Genomic DNA, 26,348 nt, shown 5'->3' with positions numbered 1-26,348 from the left:
TACCATCCGTTTGAGATTTGCTCAGGAAAATTGTGCTTGCCCTTGGATGGTCAGAAGGGTTTGATTCCAAAGCTAAGTCTGTATAGGAAGAAAAGGTATGATGGTTTGAGTAGAAAAAGACAGGATTTTAAAAATAGCTACACATCAATTTGAATCACTTAGCAGTCTTGGGAAGAGTTTTTAGTAATGACAAAAAGCCAATTTTAGTAACAGGAACAATATAAAAAATATACCAGGACACTGCAAAATTGTAGAATCTCTCCACACATGTGGAATAAAACCAGGCTATGTCTTAGACTCATTCTAACTTGCACCTAAATAACCTATGCAACTTTTAGATGAAATATATGCCTTCCCCCTCCTACTTACTAAAAATCCCATTACCATCCTTTAAGCTGACATTAACAGCATATTCTAGAAACAGTCCCAAGAAGCAAGTTATGCTGTGGCTAATTACTGTCAGATACCAACTCAATATATCAAATGTGCCAAAACCAAACAAGTTGCTTTTGGCAAGCTTGTGTTCTTTAGATAATCAAATGGCTAATTCTAACTCCATTCAACAAATGAACTCACTGAATTAGCTGTGGTTTATGTAGGGAGCTATACACAGGTAGAATTAAGAGGACCGTATGTATACAAGGTTCAATGTTCTCATCTTTAGGTACACTTCCATAATAGCAAGTGGTTTTTAACTTTTGCCCTTGATTTCTAAAGCCAAACTCTTGCTTCTTCTGTCCATGCTGCATGATTCATTTGGGGCTTCAATAAGAGTACTTTCTGGAGCAGATCATGAGGCTACTTGTAAAAAATTTTTCCCATGCCTATGTAAAAGGTATGTCTGTCTATAGTCCATCCTGCACCAAGGTGGGAAAAAGTCTCTCTATTCATGCAAGAATACAAAAACAGGTCCTTGAATTTTCATAGAACAAGGTTTGCCACCATATGGGAAACAAAGTTGTCATATAAAAAACAAAACAAAAAACCTCTGGTGTGTCTAAGATTCCAAATAAAATGATCCCTGCATTTCCTCAAGATGTTTAGTGACAGTCTGGTAAGCAAAGCAATTTGAGCAAGAAATAGGAAATGCACAAATAGGTTTTGTCTGGTTCCATATAATCTTTGCTCTTTTTAAGCTCTGAAATATATTTTTGGGTTATTTCATTGTGTTTGACTAGACAGCTTGATATTTCTATCAAATAAATGACTTTCCTATTGCAACAACCTTTGTAAGAACCACTCAAAATTCTCTTAAAAAGGAAAAAAAAAAAAAAACCCCACAAAACTTTATGACACTCAGCAATGTCCATCTCAAAGCATTTAGTCAATCTTGTAAGAAACTGGACCAAGATCCTGACAGAGTATGGTTAAGAAACCACATGATAATTGTTCTGTTTTTAAAAGGGGTGTTGGCAGTCCAATCAAAAAAAATTTTTTTTTTTTGAGCATATGACTTTGTCTCAGATCATGATCTTGCGTTGGTGGGTTTGAGCTCCGCATCAGGCTCTGTGCTGACAGCTTGGAGCCTGGAGCCTGCTTCAGTATCTGTGTCTCCCCCTCTCTCTGCCCCTGCCCTGCTCATGCTCTGTCTCCTTCCATCTCTCAAAAAATAAAGTAAAACATTAAATTTTTTTTTCTTTAAACACTATCTGTGGCTATTAGAGAATCAAAATGTCCAATGATATATTAAAAACTAATCATTCTTACAGTGAATCCTGTCTAATTCAGCATTTCATAAAATTTATCTACCTAGAATCCTTTTTTCCTCCAAGTAATATAGTTAGAATCTTGCACAAACATCATTTGGGACTTCCTGGTTTAACAGGAATCTGAACCATCCATTTTAATGGTGCTGCCAGCACTAGAAATTTACATAGCTAAACATAGCTTTGTTCTTCATGGAAATTCCTTCACTGAATTTGAAGTTTGTTAAAACTGCTTTTGGGGAAACAATTCAACATTTTTATGTAAAAGACCCATAAAAATTAAACTTTTTTCACATATTTGAAAAATGAGACAGTGTCAGCTATTGGGAAAATAAATGAATTCAGCTGTGCTCAAAGCGACAAAGACTCTCACAGCTGCCTCTAACCTAAAGCTTCCAAAAGAGTTCATGACCAACTTCCTACCAGAAAGAAAGCAAATATACTGCATTTGAATCCAAAAAATAAACAGAAATGTTTGCAGAAGTAAACATACTATGTATCAGTGCCTATGGCACCACAGAAGTTTAATTAAATCTTTTCAATGGGGGGGGCACCTGAGTGGCTCAGTCAATTAAGTATCCGACTTCGGCTCAGGTCATGATCTCACGGTTTGTGGGTTTGAGCCCCACATCAGGCTCCATGTGGACAGCTCAGAACCTGGAGCCTGCTTTGATTCTGCATCTCCCTCTCTCTCTACACTTCCTCTGCTCTCGCCCACTCTCTCTCTCTCTCAAAAATAAATAAACATTTTTAAAAATTAGGAAAGGACGCCTGGGTGGCGCAGTCGGTTAAGCGTCCGACTTCAGCCAGGTCACGATCTCGCGGTCCGGGAGTTCGAGCCCCGCGTCAGGCTCTGGGCTGATGGCTCGGAGCCTGGAGCCTGTTTCCGATTCTGTGTCTCCCTCTCTCTCTGCCCCTTCCCCATTCATGCTCTGTCTCTCTCTGTCCCAAAAATAAATAAACGTTGAAAAAAAATTAAAAAAAAAAAAAAATTAGGGAAAAAAATTAGGGGTGCCTGGGTGGCTCAGCTGGTTAAGCATCCAACTCTTGGTTTTGGCTCAGGTCATGAGTTCAAGCCCCACATCGGGCTCCGTGCTGACAGTGCAGAGTCTGCTTGGGGTTCTATCTCTCCCCGTCTCTCTGCCCTTCCCTCGTGCTCTCTCTCGCTCTCTCTCTCTCTCTCTCAAAAGTAAATAAACTCAAAAAAAATTTTTTTTAAGTTAAAAAAAATTAAATCCAGGAAAAAGAAGTACCAGAATCAAAGGAGAAGAAGCAGGCTACACATGTACATACACCCCAAACCAAGATGTTCTACTACCGATCTAAGTACAAAAATCAAGAGCTGGGATAAAAGAAATGGCAACGTGCAGGAACAAAGCAAAATTAGCCCAAGCGACAAGAAGGAAACTGGCACTGCCCCTACTCCACCTAGAGTTCTAGGGTGGCACGTGCCCTGGGACTTCCAAAGAACCACTGAGCAAGGCCAAGCTGTGGGCTCCCAGCTAGCTTGGAGCTGTCCCATGTTTCCTTTGCTATCATTGGGGGAGGGGACCTTGCTAGGAGATATCAAGAGAAGAGAGCAGAACTGAGACAGGTTCTAAGAAGGCCATTTAATTCCTGGGTCAAGTGGTACCCAGTTTACTCCATGAACTCTGATTATAGGAGTCAATGTTGTTTTTAAACAATTTTAAGATCAATTTTAATTTGTCACTGAAAGGGATCTGGTTAATCGGCAGTAATGATGATCACATTAAAGGTGCAAATAGATAAAAGTCACTTGCTCACTCCTTTAACAAATACCATGAACAAAAATTTACAAGAGTCAAAATAATACTTTGTTTAAAAATTACTCATAAACTCACAACCATTACTTTGTTACTTATACTCTTTTAAAAAAAAAAAAAAGAAAAACAACTGTAATCAGTGTACCATTTATGTCCTATTTTGTTATTGACAAGTGATCTTTACCCCATTCCAGTATATGTATTGTTTAATGTATATACAATGGCCTACCAAATATTATTCCTATACTTTACTTAGCCAATCCTTATTCTTAGGGTTGAGGTGCTTACAAACTTCTTATATTATGAGGGAAATCTTCATATACAAAGTTTTTAAAAAACAATTTTGTTTTTTATCTCCTTAGGAAAGATCTCCAAAATAGGATGACTAGGCCACAAGTTTAGATCATTGTCATGGCTCAATGTATTGCTGAGTTGCTTTCTAAAGAAAGGGCGGGGGGGGGGGGGGGGGGGATATTAGTGTATAATGCTATCAACTCTACCAGTTTCAGCTCCTACCCCGGCTTTGATTACTTGAAAGAAAAGATTCCTACTGATAAAAATGAGGAAGTCCACAGTCTCTAATTTGCATTTCTCTGATTACACAGTTTGACTATTTTCCCCACAGTTAACAGTGCTATTGCCACTTTGGTGAGCTGCTATGATTTGTATATACTGTATGTATTACACCTACTAAGACCCTGATGTTGTCAGTCTGCATGAGGTTTTCGGAAAATAGTAACCTCCTGTCTTTAGCCTGCGACAGTTGTCTATATAACCTGCACTTTTTGCTAATGAGAAAAACCACATTGCTGCTTTATAGAATGGATATTTAAGCCACTAGACTGTAAACTCAGATACACACACACATTTCCGTGCTGTCCATTACTGTCTTCTCAAGCACCTAAGATAACTACGCGAAATCATACTATCACAAAGGTCATACTGCCAACTATTAAACAAAGCATTACCACCTCCCACCAACATGCACTCACATATTCATGCAAGCACACGCAGTGAGAGAGATGGCATGAAATTACTATACATCTTGTATGCGAATCTGGCCCAAAATTATTTCTTTGGACGCCTCTAAGAATTTTTTAAGTAATCTCTACACCCAATGTGGGGCTTGAACCCATGACCCCGAGGATCAAGACTCACATGCTCTTCAGACTGAGCCAGCCAGGCGCCCCACGAATGTTTTTAACCTAAGAGAAATATTCCTGAGTTCATGATTAGAGGTTATGATTAAAATTGTATTTTAATACCCATCACTTTTTTTTTAAATCAATTTAAATTGCAACTTAATTTGACAGCATGACAGGTTGAAGCAGGAAAAGTAGAACTTCAGAAAAAAATTAAACTTGGGTCTTAATATAAACACAGAGGAAATCTGTAAAACCATTGACATCCAATACGGCTTTTCCCCTAAGATTCTATCAGTTATACAACGCACAGATGTTAAAAATGTGAAAACACAGGCAACTTAGAATAAAGGAAATGCATTATTAGAGGCTAAATGTGGCAAAATTAGGCAACTAGAAACTGTCAGTCAGTAAATGATTTTTCCTTGTCAAAATATTAGAGGGAGAAGGCAGTGACCAGGAAACGACCTGACAGAGCAGCATATTTCACAAAGCGATTGATTTCAATATATTGATTTCAATATATCCCAATTAAAATAGAAGATGTCAGCAGTTTCTGGGCTAACCGCTGGGTACCTGTTCACTTAAGGCTTCCTGCATTTACTGAACTACACTATCATCCTTATACTGTACGTGCATTCATTTTATGGCCCATTAACAAAAACATTTCAAGTCTTACAATTGCCATGTACACTGATGATTTTATCTGAGTCCACACTTTTCCACCCCAGTCAGGTAATTTCTACCGTATGGCCTTGAGCTGGCCTGCAGTCACCAGAGGGCACACAGTGTGTTCCCGCATCCCCCAATCTACTCCTTGCTTGAGCTCTCCTTCCACTTCCTAGCCTCTGACAATCCTTCTAACTCTGGCTTTCAAACTACTGTACCTGACTCTACCTTGCTTCTCAGTCTTGCCTTGTTTTAATCCTCAACCCATGGTTTGGTGACTCTAACTGAGATGTGACATTTCATACAGTGAAGTACACCTTTCTTCCTTTATATATTTCTAAAGAGTATTTTTTCTCAGTTTCCTGAACTTTTTTTTTTTTTTTTAATGTAGGAATTGCATTTCTTTTTTAATTTTTTTTTTTTTTTTTTTTTAATTTTGAGAGAGAGAAACAGAGCAGGAGTGTGGAAGTGGCAGGAGACACAGAATCTGAAGCAGGCTCCAGGCTCTGATCTGTCAGCACAGACCCCAATGCGGGGCTCGAACCCATGAACTGCAAGATCATGACCTGAGCCAAAGTCAGCTGCTTAACCAATTGAGCCACTCAGGAGCTCCCTCAGTTTCCTGAACTTTTAAGAACATTTCTGGGTTGCAAGTTACCTCTATTTCATTTTACATTGTGCAATGTTAATATTTTAATTCTAAAGCTTAATTATTTTAATACACACATGCACAAAAGAGGAAAAAAAGTAGTATACAGAGGCACCTAGCTGGCTCGGTATAGAGCATGTGACACTTGATCTCGGGGTTGTAGGTTTGAGACCTATGCTGGGTGTAGAGATTACTTAAAAATAAACTCTTAAAAAAAAAAATAGTATCCCACAGTAGCCCGCATGATGAGTCATTCAATAAATTCTATTCCTATAGACCATGTATCTTTAATTTACATTCCTGATCTACTGTCTCATTGTTAAAACTGGGACAACTCAATTTATACCTCTCAAAGCCGGTCTTCTCATGTGTAAAACATACCATTCCTATACTATGTAACTCAACTTTGTGAGGAGCAAAAGAAATGTAAGAGCAATCTATATATCATCTAAAGCACAATAAATGACAAAGCTTTCACAAATGAACTCAAAAGCAAAAAGTGAATATTTAGCATTTCATTAGAAAGTGTATGAAATGTCCACTCATTACTCATACCCAAATATCATCTTAAGCAAATATGTGCTTTGGCTGCCACTAAAGGGAAAGGAATAATACTCACACAATCAGTAAGAATTTCTCTCATTGATTCTGGTTTTTTTAAGCAAATATGCATTTCTCTTGCTTCTGTCATGCAGATTACTGTATGTCCTCTCCTTGTTTTTTTCATGTAACATATCCTGGAGATCACTTCATAGCAGTGAAGACAGACCTTGATCTTTTTTTTACAGCTCCATAGCTATCTACTATGTAGATGCAACACTTGACTTTACTAGCCCCTTACTGGACATACAAGGTACTAACGATATTTTGCTTTTGAAAATAATGCAACAAAACCTTTGTGAATATGTAGTTTCATATCTGTGGGGTATATCTTCAGAATAAATTCCTTGGAGTAGGATTTCTGGGTTTAATGTACCTGCAGTGTTGTGAGATTGTGCCCATATCTCTTTCACGGGGTCAAACCACTTTGCATTTTCACCAGCAATACATGATTATTTCTTCACAGCCTCACCAAAGAATGTAGCATCAATGGATTTTCTCCCAACAGGAGAGAAACTACAGTATAGTTTTATTTCACATTTCTTCTATGCGCAAAAATGTTTAAAGGTTATCTGCATTTCTTTTTCTGTGACTTGCCCATCCATACGTTTGTTGCCTTTTAAATTCACTTAATTTAAGTCAGCCTATATTTTAGACCCTTATCTTCTGTTCAATTCACGTTGGCTCTCACCTAAACTACTGCATCAGCCTTCTACCTGCTCTCCCTGACTCCAACCCGTGCCTGCATTACACATTCTCACACAGTAGCTAGTCTCTTTTTCTTTCTTATTTCTTTCTTTTTTTTTTTTTTTTTTAAGAATTAACATCATTCCCCCACATATAATCCTCCATTGGTTTCCCATTACAACTAAACGAAGATCTGTGTTTTTTAGTCAAGGCCCAATAGGCATACAAGGTCTTAACCCACGGCATTTCTCATAGCATCCCTCTCACTCTGGAGCCAGTCCATGTCTTTCTGTCCTTTGCTTGCACCAAGCATATTCCCAACTGAGGACCTCTGCAAGGAAGCCTCCTGTCCTACACCCTCCCACAGCTCCCCCTCACTTTTAAGGCTGTGTACTTGTCACTTGAGAACAGCCGTCTTTAACCACTTCAAGTAAAACTGCCCTCCCATCCTTGGCTTTCTTTCACTTTCTTTCAGCACCTCACTACCTGACATTCTTTATTATTCATGTGCTGTCTGCCCCTAGGTCCTTCCAGAATGTAAGGAGTTAGGGTAGGGGCTTTGTCATGTATACCACCGGCTGCCCAGCATCTGGAACAGTGCCCAATAAACATCTGTTTCAGTGTACCCCAAACCAGTTAAGTTTCTTCCTATTTTCCCATCTCTACTAAGATTTCTTCTAATGCTTCTTTTGATTAGTCATCTTAGACTGGCATTACTTTCAGATCTCTTAGTGTAGTAGTTATTCAGAATTAAAGACGCAAGACAGGCTACCAAGAACCACAAAAATCTAAAAGAGGAATTCTAACATCCAGTGAAAAACCAATGGTAACTGTAATTCAGTATAAGGACATTTAGTGTTAAACTACTTTACCTACAAAAGGACTCATCCTGCAGACTTAATTAAGTCATAAGACTTAATTTCCGTATACCATCTGAATTCTAAAGGGAGGTACAATGCACCAGTTTTTATCTGTGCCCCCTGAATAAAGCATAATAGTGGGATTGTATACTGTTTTACTATAAAAGATGCCCAACCATAAGGGGTAGGTAAATGAATGGTGCTCCCACCATTCAACAGTACACTACACAGTTATGAAAAGGCATGTAGTGGAGCTACGTGCAGCTGCACGGAAATATATCCTAGAGTGCTCTCTAGGCATCAAGCACAGTGCTAGGAGCTTTAGGTCGTTGCTTTCCTTTAAAACAAAATGCTATACAGCAGTACATGAAGAGTTAGCTCATTTTTGTTAAATAAACAAAATGTTATGTTTATATACATACAGCACATTTAGGAAGAGTAAATGCCAAAATATTAATAAAAGTTCTGGATATTCTAAGTGAATGACTTTTTTATATTTTCTAAATCTTTTATATCAAATGCTTATTGTCATTTAAAAAAGCCAAAAACAAAAAAAAAAAACCCAAAAAAAAACAAAAAAAAGGAGGGTTTAAAATAGCTACTGGAAAGAGGAAAGATCTGTTGCTCAGAGGTTTTTCCACATCATATTGCCAATTCCTTCCCTACTCACTCCTCGGGGGAAGGGGGAAGAAGGGGTCACTTCAGAGAGCACTCTGGCCAGCAAATCAGTGAGGCCTGTAAGGTCAGAACATAACAGACTGTATGAAAAGTTGGTGAGTAACAATAAAATTGGATAATAGGACTTCAGTATCTTATTTTGTGTCATTGATACACCAGTTAGAGTAGATACAGGGTTAGGTAAAGGCAAGGTAGTGGAGATATTCTTTAATCTTTTTTCAATGTTTGTTTATTTTGAAAGAGACACAGACAGTGAGCAGTGGAGGAGCAGAAAGAGAGAGAATCCCAAGCAGGCTCGGCACTACCAGCACAGAGCCCAAAGCAGGGCTCGAACTCACAAACCACGAGAGCATGACCTGAGCAGAAACCAAGAGTGGGATGCTTAGCCGACTGAGCCACCCAGGTGCACCTAGAAAAATTCTTGAGTCTATCTGAAATCTATGCTAGGTTCTTAGAATATCTCTTTGAAAAGGTTTGAAGAAATCACATTTTTCTGAAATGTTTGAGAAAAACAAGGCACAGCATTATCTATGGATGACTTTTGTCTAAGAAATGAAGTAAATAAATTCTTCATCATAGAAAAGCCAAAATGCTTTATATCTAAGTAGGTATTTCTTAGTTTCCAGGGAAACTGATATAAAATTTTCTGAAATAAAGACATTAAAAGCAAACTTTCAATGTGCCTGCACTTTAGAGTTAGTGTTCTGACCTTGTTTCTATGGAAATCTAATAGGCAAATGCTGAAATTGGGAGTTCTCTTATCACTTTATTGAACTTCAAAGAAAATTTTAAGACAAATTGAAATGAAATTTTAACTATCACGTTAAACATAAAGGGTAAATTCTATACTTACAAACTTTTTAACTTTTTTGGTTTAATACTCCTTACAGTCCTATGCTTAAGGTACCTTACCTCATCAGCTTTTCTTTTTTTTTTTTTTTTTTAAGCTTATTTGAGAGGGAGGGGGCACAAGCAGGGGAGGAACGGAGAGAGAGGGAGAGAGAGAGAATCCCAAGCTGGTTCTACACTGTCAGCACAGAGCCCTATGTGAGGCTCGAACTCACAAACCATGAGATCATGACCTGAGCTAAAACCAAGAGTCAGATGCTTAACCGACTAAGCCTCCCAGTCATCCTTCTCATCTGCTTCTCCTAACGTTCCTCTGTCCAGCGTATTCCTGGCTTCAATTTGAGGTCACCAGAACAAACTCTTTAAAATCCATCAACCCGTTTCCCTGACAGGTTAATCTAGGCTCATGACTTCCACTTTTATATAGTCTTACCTATTGTAATGAATGTACAGACAGGAGAGAGAGGTAAAAGTTGCTTTGAGTTGTGAACAATCAACCTTGAATGGAAACAGTCATGATGACTACGTTGGGAGAGGTCTACCTTATGTATAAATAAGGTGAGAGCTGACTATGAGAGCTGTACAAGAGCTGAACCCAGCAATCTGTCACCTCCATGTCAGTCTCTTCTGTTTAGTAGCTGTGTTACACAGTCATTGCCCATCTCTGGGTCTCTCTTTCCTCATTAGCAACATGGGGAGAAAACCTGCAGGCTTATTGGTAGTCGGAAGGGCCAAATGAGATTGACATGAAAATGTGCTGTAAATCTTTTTTTTTTTTTTTTCAACGTTTATTTATTTTTGGGACAGAGAGAGACAGAGCATGAACGGGGGAGGGGCAGAGAGAGAGGGAGACACAGAATCGGAAACAGTCTCCAGGCTCTGAGCCATCAGCCCAGAGCCCGACGCGGGGCTCGAACTCACTGACCGCGAGATCGTGACCTGGCTGAAGTCGGACGCTTAACCGACTGCGCCACCCAGGCGCCCCGTGCTGTAAATCTTAAAAGAATTATGTAAAGGTCCCATTTGGTCTCTCATCCAACACTACCCATCTACTAACTAGTTTGTAAAATCACTCAGAAGCTTACCTTTCTTTTTTTTTTTTAATTTTTTTTTCAACGTTTATTTATTTTTTTGGGACAGAGAGAGACAGAGCATGAACGGGGGAGGGGCAGAGAGAGAGGGAGACACAGAATCGGAAACAGGCTCCAGGCTCTGAGCCATCAGCCCAGGGCCCGACGAGGGGCTCGAACTCACGGACCGCGAGATCGTGACCTGGCTGAAGTCGGACGCTTAACCGACTGCGCCACCCAGGCGCCCCAGAAGCTTACCTTTCAACACCAAGCAGAATAGAAGTTTTCACAAGTATTCACATGCTTTGTGTTTAAACGTCCAATTAATTCATTTAATTTGTTCATTCTTTTACAATATTTGAATGTTCTGAAAAAGCAGTACTTCCCCATTACAAAGCCATGTCCCTCATATGGGTGAATCCACAGGCTTAATTATTATAATTCTTAAGAGCCCCGCTGAAGTTTAAGTAGAAAAAGAGCTGTAAGACATTTCCTCTATAAGCTGTGGCATTTAAATGAAACGAATGGGCTAATGGGGCTTTCACATCTTTATGATACAATGTTTTCTACTTCAAAGAACATAAGACTCATTAAAGAGCCACATGGTTATTAAAGAGCCACGTTGTTACTCAGAATTATTTTTTACCTAGTCCTCCCTTTCCAAAATTCCAGAGGCAAAAATCAAACACTTCCTCTTTGCCCTCCTCCCTCCCCCAACCGTTTAGTCTGAAGAACTTTTACCCCAACATTCTTAAAGTTGAACAGGATTCTATTGGCAGGAGGGGGGAGGAAGGAGAGGGAGCCATGGAGACAAGCATTCTGTACAAGATCTGACACCTTAACTGCCAAAGTTTATGTTACAAATTAAGGTCTAAATTTATGGTTTTTTCTGTTTGGAAACTTTCTACCAATAGCCTCATGAACCACTGCCCCGCTCATTTTTAGAACTGGCAGCATGTAAGTTAAGTCTGTTAAATCACTGAGATAGGGCCGAAGACACTTTTGTGCCAAAGTGGGAATTTTAAACTCCCTGGGTTCTCCGTTCAGTAAAAGGAAAACAAGAAACAAAAAACTACATTCTCGCAGCCCTGGCAGTAACATTTCACACTGTTCACAATGAGTTCAAGTCTCTTCTGCCATCACTTTCCTTCCGTCTTCAAACTATAGTTAGAATTAGGCAGTTTCCATCGAGGCTACTGGAAACAGCCTACTTAAGAACACCGCATAGACTTCCGCAGGCCAATCTCTATTTTGAATTTCCTACAATTCGTCCGAATCGTCCCGCGTGTCAACTACCTTAATGGTAGGAGGAAGGGTACCATCAGGCCCTTACTTGGTCCCTTTACTTAGGAAAGGATAGGCAGATGAGGTGGATACTCCCAAGTTGGGGTGTTTACATTTCCACCGAGAAAGGGGAGCGCGTATACCAAAAGAGTCTTTATAAAGTCTCCGGAGACGTCCAGGAGACCCCCAAACAGGAAAGGGCTGCGGACTGGACGGTCTCAGGCCGCGCTGGGAAACGGGAATACGGGAAAGAACTAGGCGTTCGGGCAGGGAAGAGGGAGAGAAACTGGCCGGACACGACGGGGAAAGAAGAAAGGATGGGGACGCCAGGCAGAGCCAGCCTTCATCCCCGGCGCCCAGCCCTGAGAAAGCCCGCTCCGGGCAGGAAGGAGCCCGAGGCGGCGGCTCGGTCCCGGGGGACCCCGGGGGCGGCGCAGGCCAGCGGTCCGCCAGAGAGCGGACAGCACCGGCCCCCGAGAGGGACAAGAGGGCCCCGCCTCCTCCTCACCTTCGGGCATCTCCCGGTCGCTGATGTGCTGCAGGTGGTGGCCCTCGCCGGCTCCGAAATCCAACTCGGCGGGCTCCACGGCAGCAGGCGCCGGGGCTACTGCCACCGCGTCCCCGGCCGCCGCCTCGTAGATCTCAGACTCGTAGTTTGCCTCCACCGGCCCCGTGCGCCGGCCCACCTTGGGGCTGGCATTGGGGGACACGCAACAGGTCAGCGTGTTCCCCATGGGGCGCCTCCACTCCTCGCCTGCGCTCGCCCCCGACTCCGCCGCGCTCAGCAGCTGCCCCCTCCCCCAACAATGGCGCGGTCGGCACCGGCAGCCCCGGGCTACGCCGGGGCTGTGCCGCGCATGCAGGCGCGGCCTCGCCTGCTGCCCGCCGGTACGCCCCGCCGCCGGGCCCCGGGCAGGGCTCCGGCCCCGGCCGCACCCCCGCCGCCGCGCCGCCGCCGCCGCCGCCGCCTCCCCCGAGCCAACTAGTCTGTGAGGGCGGCGACCAGCCCGGCTTATTTAAAAGGGGTGGGGACCCGACGAGCGCTGAGAGGCGCAGCCACTGCCGGCAGAGAGCGCGGTCGGAGCTCCTCCTCCTTCCGCCACCACCTCCCGACTGCCGTCCGCTGGCCTGGCTGGCGCCTGCCAACCGGAACACATTCTGCGGTCACCTGGTTACGAGGGACCAATCACACCCAGAGTTCCCTCCACGCGCCCGCCTCGGAGCGGAGGCACGTGACTCGCAGTGCCCCGCCCCCGCCCCGCCCCGCGGCTGCTCCGCCCCCCGCGCGGCGCGCCGCCGACTCCGGTTTCCATTCATCTCGCGCAGCCCGGAGCTTTCCGGTCCCGTGGGAAGCGCACCGGGCGTTAGTTACTCTAAGCCGTCCGGGTCGGTGGGTATTATAGAAAGTCTTGTTAGTAAAGAGCCGATTCCGTTAGCAACTCGATTTCACCGGGTGTGACAGCTGACTCATTTGATCGGCCACCGAACTTAGTTCCCCCCGAATTGTTGAACCGTTTTTGTAACTAAACGCTCCTCCTCTCTTGCCTTCCAAACGTTAGTTTTCGCCTGCAACTTGACCACAGCAACCCCCGGAGCCCTGGTCCTCCTCTCAGTAGAGCGCTGTGGCTTTGTGTCTTGAATGAGACCCGAGGACACGTCACCCTTCACTTCTTTCTCACTAAAATAAGGAACGAACTCGTCCCTCCCGGCCCGGAAACGCTGGGTTTCACCGACTCGCTTTTCTCCCCTCTGCTTCCCCCTTTGATGGCAGGAGTTTCCAGATTTCCCTTCTTTGGCCAACAACCCACGAAGCACGATTTTCTCATACAAAATTGAGACCCACAGAGTGAGGTGGCACGGTCCTGACCTGATGGAGATGATGGTAAGGATAGTTAACATTTGGGTGGTGCTTAGCTAATAGCGCGCCCAACCCCATTCCAAGTTAGGTAGGTACCCGTTTAACCCTCGACAACAATCCTTTCACAGATTTTAGGGAAGAAAGTGAGACGAATTAACATTCCCAAGGCCAAGTGATTGCTCAGGTGTGGGGCCGGGATTTGAGCCCAGATATTGTGGATCCCCACAGGCACCTTATTGTGATTACCAGAAAATAAAGGTAGAAGTAAAACTTGAGAGGAAGTGACACTGTATATCAGGATATTTATTTAAGGGAGGACAATTTTTTTTTAGTGTAGATTTGTAAATGTTTTCCCTTCACTCAACATTCTCTCCCATGTGCCCGTCACTGCATGTGGGAAACCTTCGGGCCCTCAGTGAGCTCTCAGGGATGACAAAACAAAGGCTCAGAGAGTCCAACTGTCTGAGGTCACACTGCTGGAAAGTGCTCGTACCTGGGGTTCAAACCTAGATCTAACTGACCCCAAAGCACATGCTGGGGGAAAGAGGATGGATTTTTACCCTGGAAACACAAGACGATTGAGTAATAGGAAGCTGGCGTGTCACTATCAGATGGTTTGTCGTGAGGTCACTGCCAACAATAAGGACTGAAGGATGCAAGACCAATTCAGAGACTTTATGTTCAACTAGGAGAGAAGACAGTGGCAGTGACTGAAGTGGGGGGAAAGGACTTGAGATCTTTGGGGAGGTAGAATTGCAATACTTGATGACTGGGTATAGAGGGAGAAGTGAAGAGGGGAGGCAGAAATGGCTGCTAGGATTCTGGCTTTGAGGACTGGATAGACAGCGGTGACTTTTTCCCAGAGAGAGAACACAGAAAGAGGAATAGGTTTGAGGAGGAAGATAATCTTTGCCCTATGAAGTGGAACATCCAAATGGAGCTCTCCGGGGGGAAAGTTGGATCTATAGCTCTTTTGACTAAGTCTGTTTTGTGATATCCCAACTTACATTTTCAAAAATTACACACATATTCAACCCCCCAAAAAGTAACTGGGGAGATTTCCTAAAGTTGACATGCTGAGAATATAACATTTCCTGGTGGTTACTTTCATAGAACAGCTTGGAATCTATGGTTTTAACAAATGGCGCATTTTATGTAAAACAAAACTGTTAAATGAAAAACTATTTACAATTGTATTGTCGTTAGAACATATAGAAAGTAATGAAGCCATGGGTACAGAAGTGATGGTCTTGAGAAGATGTGTATAATTTTAAAGATTTTTTAAAAAGGCAAACTAGGTGAATAGAGAGATTTAAGTGGCATTTAAGTGAAACCTGCAAAGGTGAGCAGTGAAGTCCAAGGACCTGAGCACTAATCAGAAAAGACTGATTGATCGGGTGAGTTCCATGAGGTGTGTGGGGGGCAGGGGGGCTCACATCTGCCTCTCATATCTGCAATGGCTGCATCTAGAACAGTGCCTGGTCAGTAGTCAGCAATAAGCAATTCCCTGAAGAGTCAAGTGTGGGAAAACTACAAATGCCATGGGTTATGGCAACTGGGTGATTGGGGATGTGTTGTGAGCCCGGTGGCTGGCAGTGGGCAAAGAAATGAATAGGAGTTGAGAAAGTGAAGACCCCAAGTGAGAGCTTCTTTTCCTAAACATTTTGACTGAGAATAGACATGCAGTAGCAGTTAGAGGGAGATGTATGGTTAAGGGGTACATTAAGAAAAAACCATCCTCCGATGATGGAGAAAAGGGAAGCAAAGAATAGTAATGTGATTTGAATTAAGCAAGAGTTTGACTCTGTGATATAACCTGAGACCTTGCATATGGCTGCTGATGGCTGAATTATCTCTTGGGATATATCTTGTGATTAGTGTTTTACATGGGTTCAGAATAAGCCCATTCATTCATTTTATTCATTCAATACCTAAGCTGTTACCACATGCCACATACTTTTTAGGTACAGAAGATGTTGTTTTGACCAAGATAAACAAGGTTCCTGTTCTCATGAAACGTATCTTCCAATAAAAGAGTCAACAAGCAGTGTTGTCCATCACACCTCAAAATCATGGCCCAGGAATAACTACTGAATCTTTATTCCAAACAGTAGGGTGGAGGAAGGGAATGGAGATTTTTAAGAAGATGCATATAGCATAGAACTTACATATCATTGACTTCAAGCTTAGCCATATGGCCACACACAGCTCTACGAAAGGATCAGAAAATGCAGTCATATAGCTGAGGAACTAATGCATAGGGAACAACTGGGCATTGGATGATAACTCTACCCTACAATCTTAAGGTAAGATTAGAGAAGTCTCAGCTTAAAGCAAGGAAGATCATAATACAATTTCATATCCCTTTGCAAGCATATATGGAAACTTATGCAAAGAGTTCTATACTGACTTAAGCTAAGAGGACAAAAAAAGTGGAGAGACGCTTAAACTATAGAATAAACTACCTCAGATACAAGAAAGATTTTATGGTGGTCAGGTGGTTAGGATTACATATTATATGTGTATTGTGACTAATTGGATTCCATCTTGAGTATTGTGACTAGTTGGTCATATAGAATAGGATTTTGTGTGTAAGTAATAGGTAGGGTTTCTTTGGGCAGAGTCTCCCCTTATCACCGTATTCTCAACGGCATATGTGAACAAAAATGTTAAGAATTATTATTAGACCTGATTTGATATGGAACGACTGGACTTTTCTCATTTCTGAGTTTGGAAAATTATAATCGGTATCTTTAAGCAAGTAGGGCATTTGATAGTGCTGGCATTCATATTGAAGTAATCTATCCAGTGCCTCTTCCATCTGACTCTTTCTACACCTTCTGAACAGTTCTTCTACCTTCTCTCTTCTCATAGCCTGCAGGTTTCTTTCTGTCCAGTGAGTCAGTCGAGATAAGAATGTTAATTTGAATTGATGCTCTGAAAAAAATTAAAAATGTGTTAGTTTGGCATTCTATTAAGGGCAGTTAATGTTCATTGGACACGTAGTTCTGGCCCCAAATGTCCACTGTGATTACAACTCCGAACATTAGGGCGCTAAGACAAGTTCTAGGAAGGGCCTGCAGTTTTAAGAGACTAGGAGTTTCTTTTTGCCCTTCCTGGAGCCTTTTCTTCTCTCTGCTGTTCTATGGTTTATTTGCTTCCAGTTGCATTTGTCTAAGTGCTATAGGAAATCTAAAATCTTAGCCCACAGCCGGTGCTTCCTCAGATCACCTTCCGGTAGGGCTGGAAGAGCCTTTCTCTCCCGCCGAGTGCTCCGTTCAGGATCCTGGTTTTCTACAGCAGATGCGGCTCTGCCCCTAGCTCCAAAGGCTGTAACCAACCGCCTGTGATCTGCACTCCACTAGTTTCAGGAGGGAACTGCCCTCCACACTTGCCCCGGAGACAAACTCACTGCCAAATCCACTTTGGAACAAGGCAGAGTATGAATAAATGCATTAAATGTTTTCAGTTGTTTTTTACCCAATCCTGCCAATACTCCTTCCCTCGGCATCTCCATGCTTTGCTATTTCCACTTGTTTCACTTGAGTGATGTCTTGGTGCTTTTAAGATGTGTCAATTTTACTCTTAAAATGGAATCCTTGGCCAAATTGGTTTACTGAAGTTAGAACCTTTTTCTTGCAACGATTTCACGTGTTCCCTGGGTTTCTTCTGGTAGCCTTTTTGACAGCAGCCTCCTAAAAGCAAGCTGATATTAGAAACACTGTAGGAAGAGGAGTCTCATTAAACCTGACAGCAGGGAAAAGTTTAAAGAAGTCTTTATAACCAAGTTTGTTCCCTGGAAACAAAACTCACAGATTTTAGGGCATGATCTTTTCCTCATGATGAGTCCATTGCCTGTTGTGGAGACAAATCAATTTTTATCCCCACAGTGTGAGATCCACCCTGTACTACCTCTAGAATGTTTTTCAAATTTTAACATTTATTTATTTTTGAGAGAGAGAGAGAGAGAGCTCGAGTGGAGGAGGGTGCAGAGAGAGAGGGAGACACAGAATCCGAAGCAGGCTCCAGGCTCCAAGCTGTCGGTACAGAGCCTGACGCGGGGCTCAAACCCACAAGCTGCGAGATCATGACCTGAGCTGAAGCCGGACGCTTAACCGATTGATCCACCCAGGCGCCCCTAGAATTCTTCTATCAGAAGGGATTAGGATAGCAAACTGGATTGATGTAGGGGCCAGGAAATTTGTCTTAAGAGACACGTTTGGGGGCACCTGGGTGCCTCAACTGGTGAAGCATCTGACTCTCGATTTCAGTTCAGTTTATGAGCTCACAGTTTGTGAATTCGAGCCCCATTGCCAGCCCCGAGCCGCACTGATGGTGCAGAGCCTGCTTGGGATTCTCTCTCTCTCTCTCTCGCTCGCTTGCTCGCTCAAAATAAATAAATAAATGTTTTCACAAGAGAGAGACACATTTAAATAGCACTTAAAAAATGAACAATTTAAATTGCATTTTGGGGGGCTAGGGCCTTGGCCCCTCTGCTGAGCAGCCTTGGCTTCTATAAGGGTGATTCTTTGAGTAATGCCACACACCCCATGAGCTATTTCTGCTCAGTTCTATTTACTATACAGATAACATAGAATGCTCCTCTGGGGGGAAAAAATACTCTAGTTATATAGTCAGTGCTTTGTCCAGAAGAGGCAAAACAAAACAAAACAAAAAAGCCCCCTGAAAACAGCTGAAGCCAGTGCCCAAACCCGGTCTGCCCTGTTCTTTGCAGCCACAGTGTTAGAGCTGGCCCATCTGGACCATTTGATAAACCTCTACTCATTCTTTGAGGCTTCTATCAAGCGGAGCTTGGCTGCCAAGCTTCTTTGACTCCCTTAAGGCTGTAAAATTCTGCATCTGCACTGCAATTAGTACCTTCTGCAAATCTCTACCGTGACACAGCCTTGTATCATATGATGATTGTTATGTATGTATGATAATTGCATGTATGTACGCATGTATGATATTGTTTTCTTATTTGAGCCCTCCCCCTCCTCCCCATTAAACCAGGCATTCTCTGAAGACAGCTATTTTATTTAGGTGTTTGTATCCCCGGCGCTAAGTATGAAGCCTGGCTTGCCACTGTCCCACACGCTTTTCTTTTTTTTCAACGTTTATTTATTTTTGGAACAGAGAGAGACAGAGCATGAACGGGGGAGGGGCAGAGAGAGAGGGAGACACAGAATCGGGAACAGGCTCCAGGCTCTGAGCCATCAGCCCAGAGCCTGACGCGGGGCTCGAACTCCCGGACCGCGAGATCGTGACCTGGCTGAAGTCGGACGCTTAACCGACTGCGCCACCCAGGCGCCCCCCCACACGCTTTTCTTGAACGAATGGGTGCGTGAATGAAAAAGTTGAGTCGAGAGCACCAAAAATCACAATTCAAGAACGACTGTAACGATTCCTTACTTTTCAGTATTCTCTAGTATTCTCTTCTGTGCCTCTGCGTCTAGTTTCTGTTCCCTGATAGCATGTTTAAAAACGGCGGCTATTTTATAATCCTCTCAAGTGCGTGGGTGAGGAAGGCAGGCAGGTCACAGTGGGAACTGGGCATCCCTGCTCCGGGACCACTGCGGCCTCAGCTGGAGCGCATCTAGCAACCAGGGCTGGGCAGGAAGGCTCATCTGGGGCCACAGGTCTGAAGCAGCGGTTCGGGCCCGTCAGCCGGGCTCCCCCTGCTTCTGGGTGTCATGACTCACAAGCCTGCTTCTTCACTCACACATGGGGGGCCTGGCCTGCCAAGGCCGGAGCGTCTGGGACTGGTTGGATATGCCTCCCAGCATGGCTCTCTCCTAGTAGTCAGACCTTTTCCCAGACACAATTATAAATCCCAGCACGTTTCACTTCTCTGGTAAACACTATTTAATATAAAAATATGGGGGAGGAAGGGAGAGGTGTGGTGAGCAACATTCCTTCAATGAAAACAAACAAAAAAAAATCCTTCAAAGCCAGTTCCTTTACTGGAAGTAAAGTTAGGAAGTTCGTCCAGAACATCACCTTACAACGGATTATGTTAAATTTACAGGGCGCCTGGGTGGCTCAGTCGGTTAAGCATCTGACTCTTGATTTCGACTCAGGTCATGATCTCGCAGTTCGTGAGCTCTCTCTCACCCTACTCTGTCCCTCCCCAGCTTGCACTCGCTCAAAATACGTAAGTAAATAAACTGAAGAAGAAAAAAAAAAACAACCCAGCAAGATTATGTTAAATTTTCTGTGACCAAATCTTTCTCCACTACCTAGCATCTAAGTAATCCCCTTTCCCCCTTGGTCCCTGAGTGTTTTAGTACTGAGAAAGAATGGGGATTTCTGCAGGTGCCTTCAGAAACAAATGTGCCGTTGGTTACATTCCTTTTGTGATGTTTCGAATTGTATGTTTGACAATAGCGTTTACCTTAAATCAAATATAGGAGCAACAGGAGAAAATTCCTAAAATCTACATGCTAAGAACATCATATCTTTCTAGCGATTACTTCGGTAGCGCAACTTAGTATCTACAGTTTCAGCAAATGAAGTGTCCGGTGTAAAATAAAGCCACTGCCTGAAAACAAGACTTTAAATGTTACTATCGTTGCAATGTTTAACTAGTAATTGCCCTGTGAACGCACACTGTGAACGGCTTGACGTGCATAAACTAGTACAGCCACAAAAATCTCAGGATGTGGTAATATGAAAGCCCCTCAGGGCAACTCTCCACATGGTACCATTGACCCGCCGATCCGATCCCATTACATAAGGATTTTCCCTTCTCTTGGGAAGTAGATGGAGGAGGCATGCTGTTTGCTGTTGCCTATTTTTGAAACAAGGTATGCCAAGGTCTCTGTGCCCTTCCCCAGAAGAATGGGGGGGGGGGGTGCAACGTTTGCAAAGTCCGCTTAGCACTATCTTGGGTAGAAATCATGCTTTGCTGGCATTTTATGTTTCTATAAAAGAACAGGGAGACACTCGCCCCTCAGAGACCTCAGTGAAGTAAGAAAGCCGTGATTAGTTAGCAATTGTGATTAGGTGTCTTCAGAGGAGAAAGAAAGAAACAGGGGCAGAAAAATACAAGTTCCCTCGTGGTATCCCTGCAGGGGCTTAACTCAAGGCCAAACAGTCACAGAGAGAACAGTGGCAATTCTGAGGCTCAGAGAGAGTTTGGATAATTAATTATAATTAAGTGGTAATTAATAATGATTTGAATAATTGAGGGTTCCCTACCTTCAGGCTGTGGGCTGGAGACAGTAACACTGAGCCATACTGGAGCCCGAGACAAAGGGGAAATCAGTAATATGTATCCCATCTTTACTAAAATTGTTGATAGTTTGTTCATTACAGGTTTTTTACATAATTTTGTTTTTCAAAACATTCCACTTATTTACTATTTATCTTGATTGCCGAGTTTTTGTGCCCCCTTAAATTGGGCTCCTGTGGCAAGTGCCTCACTCACCTCTCCTTAGCCCAGAAACAATGGAAGGGGCATCTGGATACTGCTTGGCCTGACCTGGAGGTGGGAATAGAGGGAGTCAAATCCTTGGGAGGGAGTCAATCCTCTGATCCTGGGTGTCCTGAAATTTCCAAATTACCGAGAACGGGATAACCAAATTCTAGTCTGGGATTAAAGACAGCCCAAGTCTTCTGTGTACCTTTATTACTACATGTTACAGATGAGGAACGGAGTCTCAGTGCATGTGACAGACATGCCTAGATGACAAATCTAGAGAGTGGCAAGTGAGGACTTGAATCCATACCCGGCCGACTCCACAGGCTGTACATCCCACCATTCCCCACAAAAATGATAAATAATGTATTTGTTTTTCTTAATACTCAGCTAAAAGTCATGACACAATATCTTCTGTTAACTTTTAGTAACTTTTTTCTTCATATAGAAGTAGTATATATTCATTGAAAAGAAGAAAATACACATAAAGGAGAGAAATCAAAATAAATCAAAATCCTACCCCAAGAACCACCCACTATTAGCGTTTTGTTGCATCCCTCTCCAAGTTTTATTTTAGTAAAGATGCATTATATTTTGGGGCGCCTGGGTGGTTCAGTTGGTTAAGAGTCTGGCTCTTCATTTCAGCTCAGGTCATGATCTTGAGGTTCATGAGATCGAGACCCACGTCCAGCTCTGTGCTGACAGCATGGAGCCTCCTTGGGATTCTCTCTCCCCCTCTCTTTCTGTCCTTCCCCATCTGGTGGGCATGCGTGCATGTGCTCTCTCTGTCTCTCTCTCAAAATAAATAAATAAACATTTTTTAAAAAGGATAAATTATATCTGTATGATTTAAAAATAAAACTAAGCTACAGACACAGTAGTTTTTAATGTGCTCTCTTAACAGTATGCTGTGAACATCTTTTTCTGTCATTGCTTTTTTTGCAGAGTAACTTGCAATAGCTTCATAATATGCATTCACTGGTTCATGAATATTTATTGAAGGCCAGCTACTCTCCAGGCAGTGACCAGGCACTGGAGATGTGTCAGTTAACAAAACAAAAAATTTATCCCTCTAGGGCTAATGTTTAAATAGAGGGAGATCTTCCATAAATGTTTTATTCATTCTTTAAATAAATAAATAAATAAATAAATAAATAAAGGGAGACCTTCAAAAAATAAATGAACCAATGTGTGTCACTTAATAGGGACACTATTTTGGATGTGTCGGGGAGTCTTCTGTGACAGGAAGCTGTTTGGGGCTGAACTCCACCCCCCCCCCGTGGCCCCCTGTTCCCCCAATTCATATGCTGAGGTTGTAACTCCCACCACCTCAAAGTGTGAGGCACAAATACTGCCTGTATTTGGAGGCAGTGTCTTTAGAGAGGTAGTAAATTAAAATAAGATCATTAGGGTGAGCCTTAATCCAAATGACTGGTATCCTTTTAAGAAGAGGAAGTTCAGGTGCCAAGGTGGCTCAGCTGGTTAAGCATCTGACTTTGGCTCAGGTCATGGTCTCATGGTTTGTGGGTTCGAGCCCCGCGTCCGGCTCTGTGCTGACAGCTCGGAGCCCGGAGCCTGCTTTGGATTCTGTGTCTCCCCCTCTCTCTGCCCCTCCCCCACTCACGCTCTGTCTCTCAAAAATAAAATGTTAAAGAAGAGGAAGTTTGGACACAGACATACAGAGAGGGAAGGCCACGTGAAGACACAGGGAGAAGATGGTCTCCTATAATCCAAGGAGTGGGGCCTGCTACAGGTCTTTCCCCACACGGCCTCAGGAAAAGCCAACCCTGTCGGCACGTCTGGGACCTCCAGCCTCTAGAACTCTGAGAAAAGCAGTTTCTGTTGTTTAAGCTACCAAGCTGGGTACTTTGTTATGGCAGCCCTAGCGAACTAACAGGGGCAGAGAGGTCCGAGTGCAGTGAGAGGGTACAAGTCCCGCAGTACGCCGCGAGCGGTGAGCACCAAGGCCCTGCGGTGGACCTGGCTTGCTCGCTCTGCACTAGAGGGAAGCAAAGGAGCCAGGTTCCTGGAAGGGTAACTGAGGGGAGAACGGAAGGAGGTGAAGGCAGAAGAGGAAGCGGGGTACCACTAGGTCCTAGAGCACCCTGCGGGCCTCAGAAAGGGCTTCAGAATATAGTCTGCAAAATAGGAAGCCGCTGGAGAACCACTGGAATATATATATATACATACAGTTAAAAAACTGGCTTTTTAAAAAATGTTTGTATTTTGAGAGAGAGGGCGAGCGAGCAGGGGAGGGGCAGAGAGAGAGGGAGACAGAGAATCCCAAGCAGGTTCTGCACTGTCAGTGTGCAGCCGGATGTGGGGCTTGATCCCGCCAACCATGAGATCATGACCGGGGCCCAAATCAAGAGTCGGATACTTAACCGACTGAGCCACCCAGGCGCCCCGGACCTAGCATGTTTTAACAAAGGTCCTCGGCTCCTTTGGGGAGCCCATGTATCAAAAAGTTTGGAACCCTCTTATCCATCAATCAATATGTGGCAGAGCATGGTCAAGGTTTGCAGCGAGAGGCTTCAGGGACACTGGCCCTGAGTCCTAAGCCCTCTTTGTACCCCCACCATCCCACTTGGCCATCCTACTCCCCTATCCGATAAACTGGATAAACCATCATTTTAAACCAGCCTCAGACTTGTTCCATGAGTCCTCTCCACAGGGTCATTCAGCGAGACCTCTTTCCCCATTTCAAGGCCTTCTGGTGGCTATCATAGCCTTTCTCTCCCTTATGTTCTTCTCCCTCTTGCTGGATCTGACACCCAGGTTCTCAATCCTCAGGCTCCCTCTACCCCAACTCAAGCCTTCCTAGCTCACTGGCACCAGCTGCCGTCTGCCAGAATTCCATCTTACTCTTCTCTCCCCATTCTCATGCCCTCATTCCCAGGGAATGGAGAAATGGAAGCCTTATCTGATATCTGCAAGTGAAATTTCAGGGAAGTAGACGATGTCTGTTAGTCGGATATGGGACTGAAGTCATGGCTACTCTGCCCCATTTGGAAGCCTCACGCCTTCTGTTAAAGGAGATGTGGTTTATACATACAATGGAATACTACTTGGCATGAGGAAAAATGAAATCTGACCATTTGCAGTGACATGGATGGAACTGGAGGGTATTATGCTAAGTGAAATAAGTCAGTCGGAGAAGGACAGATACCATATGTTTTCACTCATATGTGCAACTTGAGAAACTTAACAGAAGACCATGGGGGAAGGAATGGGAAAAAAATAGTTTCAAACAGAGAGGGAGGGAGGCAAACCATAAGAGACTCTTAAATACTGAGAACAAACTGAAGGTGGATGGGGGGTTGGGGAGAGGGGAAAGTGGGTGATGGGCATGGAGGAGGGCACTTGTTGGGATGAGCACCGGGTGTTGTATGGAATAAAATTTGACAATAAATTATATTTAAAAAAAAATCAGAGGTAATGGATAGAGGGGCAGTTAAGTAGCTAGGAGTTGGACTGAACTTTGACCAGCGTGCTCCTCCAGGGAAGCTTTTGTTAGTTTCCAGATTCCTCTTAGGCTCCTGAGGGGTCCTCTCTCATGAGCCCTCATCAGTAGCTTCCTTTAAGAATGTATGTACAGATGTTTGCCTCCTGTTCAAGGTCTGTCCATGTCCTCCACCAGCCCCCGAGGCCTATTGACTCTATCGATGTGTACTTATCCCGCTGAAGGCTGCATTTTGACTGTTATTCACTTCATGAAGACCGGAGATCAAACTGTTCTCTCTCAAGAACAATAAACACATAGAAGTGGAAAAAAAACAAATGGATGCCATTAGTAAGGGTGCCAGTTCAGGCCAGACTCTTGGGCTGATCTGTTCACTTGACCACAGATGAGAGTTGACATTAAAAAGACAGGTAGCTGAATATTCCCAAGTGCAAACACCGCAGGGCTGAAGAAGGGGAACCCCAGGAGGGTCACTGGCCTGGGTCCCTGCTCTCACAAAGGGCCTCAATGCCACCAGGTTAAACCAGTGTTTACAGAGAAGCATTGGTAGGTTTGAAGAAAGAAGATCATTTCCTCCCAACTTATCTCTGTTTCTCATTACTGGGCCACATCTGTCGAGAATGTTGAACCCGTATTTTTAATAAATCCCCTAATAATTCCCTTAATCATCCTGGGAATAGCATAATTATATTGAACTGAATGTGTGTGGGTGTGCATGTGTGGGTTGAAATTGTTTACTTCTTAGATACTGACATTTAAAATATACCCCAAAGTTGTAACACTATTTTGGCATTTCTTCTTCTTCTGCTGCTGCTGCTGCTGCTGCTGCTGCTGTTTGTTTTGGTTTGGTTGGTTTGCTTTAATATGGAAGTGGCCTGTGCTTCTCCTGACCTCTGAAAGGCCTTATGAAAACCTGAAACCGAGGCAAGGTGACAAAGTCTGGTCATTTAGCAGTAGGGCCTCCTCATGTTACTTCTTTACTTAGAAAAATAAAATGTTGTTGCAGAAGATCCCGAGTTACAAATGTTCTTCCTAGGCCAGCCAGTTTCTGAATTCTTAGATTTTTTTTGTTTAATTTGGCTATCAGGGAATTTTCTAGACTGGAAACATCTAAGCAAGACCAAAACAAAATCTCAAGGGTGAATCCACATCTTCCAGGTTGAGTGAGAATCAGATATGCCTCTGGGATGAAGTGAGCAAGGGAATTGATTTTCACCCTACACAGTCATCTCAAAATCAGATAGAAGGTGAGTGAAAAATTATACAGGTTTCTGCGTATCTTACCAGATTCTCATTCCTATTTTCTTGGGCAAAAGAGCAAAGTGCCTGGTGTACTTTGTTAAGAACGTCAGTAAAACTGTGGTTTAATCTTTGTAATTGTCATTGCTAACCAGACACTAACGGTGCCTCTAGGTTCAGTAGAGAAATGACAGCATAAAAGTTCTTAGTGACACTCATACTTCATAATAATACCGTCATCTTGAGTTTGAGGGATCATGACACTGTCTGTATGTAGTTTTAAATTCCCCAGTGATGCCAAATATATTTGTGTCAACAGACGCTGTTCCAAAATACCGGAGTTCAATTTAGCTGAATACCAGGGGACTGACTCAAATTACGTTGAAGGAA

The 26,348-nt window shown here is 43.3% G+C and overlaps 1 protein-coding gene and 1 long non-coding RNA gene across 4 annotated transcripts in view; one reads left to right on the top strand and one right to left on the bottom strand.

The window, feature by feature from the left end:
* CCNYL1 (cyclin Y like 1) overlaps nt 1-12,964 on the bottom strand; it is a 36,164-nt gene extending 23,200 nt beyond the window's left edge. Inside the window, exons 1-2 of one of the 3 annotated variants that reach the window (XM_043577639.1) lie at nt 12,487-12,964; nt 4-78 (exon numbers count right to left, since the gene is read on the bottom strand). In XM_043577639.1, the coding sequence (XP_043433574.1) occupies nt 4-78; nt 12,487-12,712 (301 nt within the window). In that variant the 5' untranslated portion in view covers nt 12,713-12,964. The remainder of the gene's footprint in view (nt 1-3; nt 79-12,486) is intronic. The other 2 variants (XM_043577641.1, XM_043577640.1) reach the window with 2 other exon arrangements.
* A 286-nt stretch (nt 12,965-13,250) lies between these two features.
* LOC122481700 lies at nt 13,251-26,091 on the top strand. Its single transcript, XR_006296918.1, has 3 exons — nt 13,251-13,368; nt 13,750-13,860; nt 25,807-26,091. It is a non-coding gene; the product is annotated as an uncharacterized LOC122481700 (long non-coding RNA).
* The last annotated feature ends 257 nt before the right edge of the window (nt 26,092-26,348 follow it).

The sequence above is a fragment of the Prionailurus bengalensis genome, chromosome C1, assembly GCF_016509475.1.
Source record: "Prionailurus bengalensis isolate Pbe53 chromosome C1, Fcat_Pben_1.1_paternal_pri, whole genome shotgun sequence".
Lineage (NCBI taxonomy): Eukaryota > Metazoa > Chordata > Mammalia > Carnivora > Felidae > Prionailurus > Prionailurus bengalensis.
Note: the sequence above shows the minus strand (reverse complement) of the source record. Positions and strands in the feature narration are given on the sequence as shown.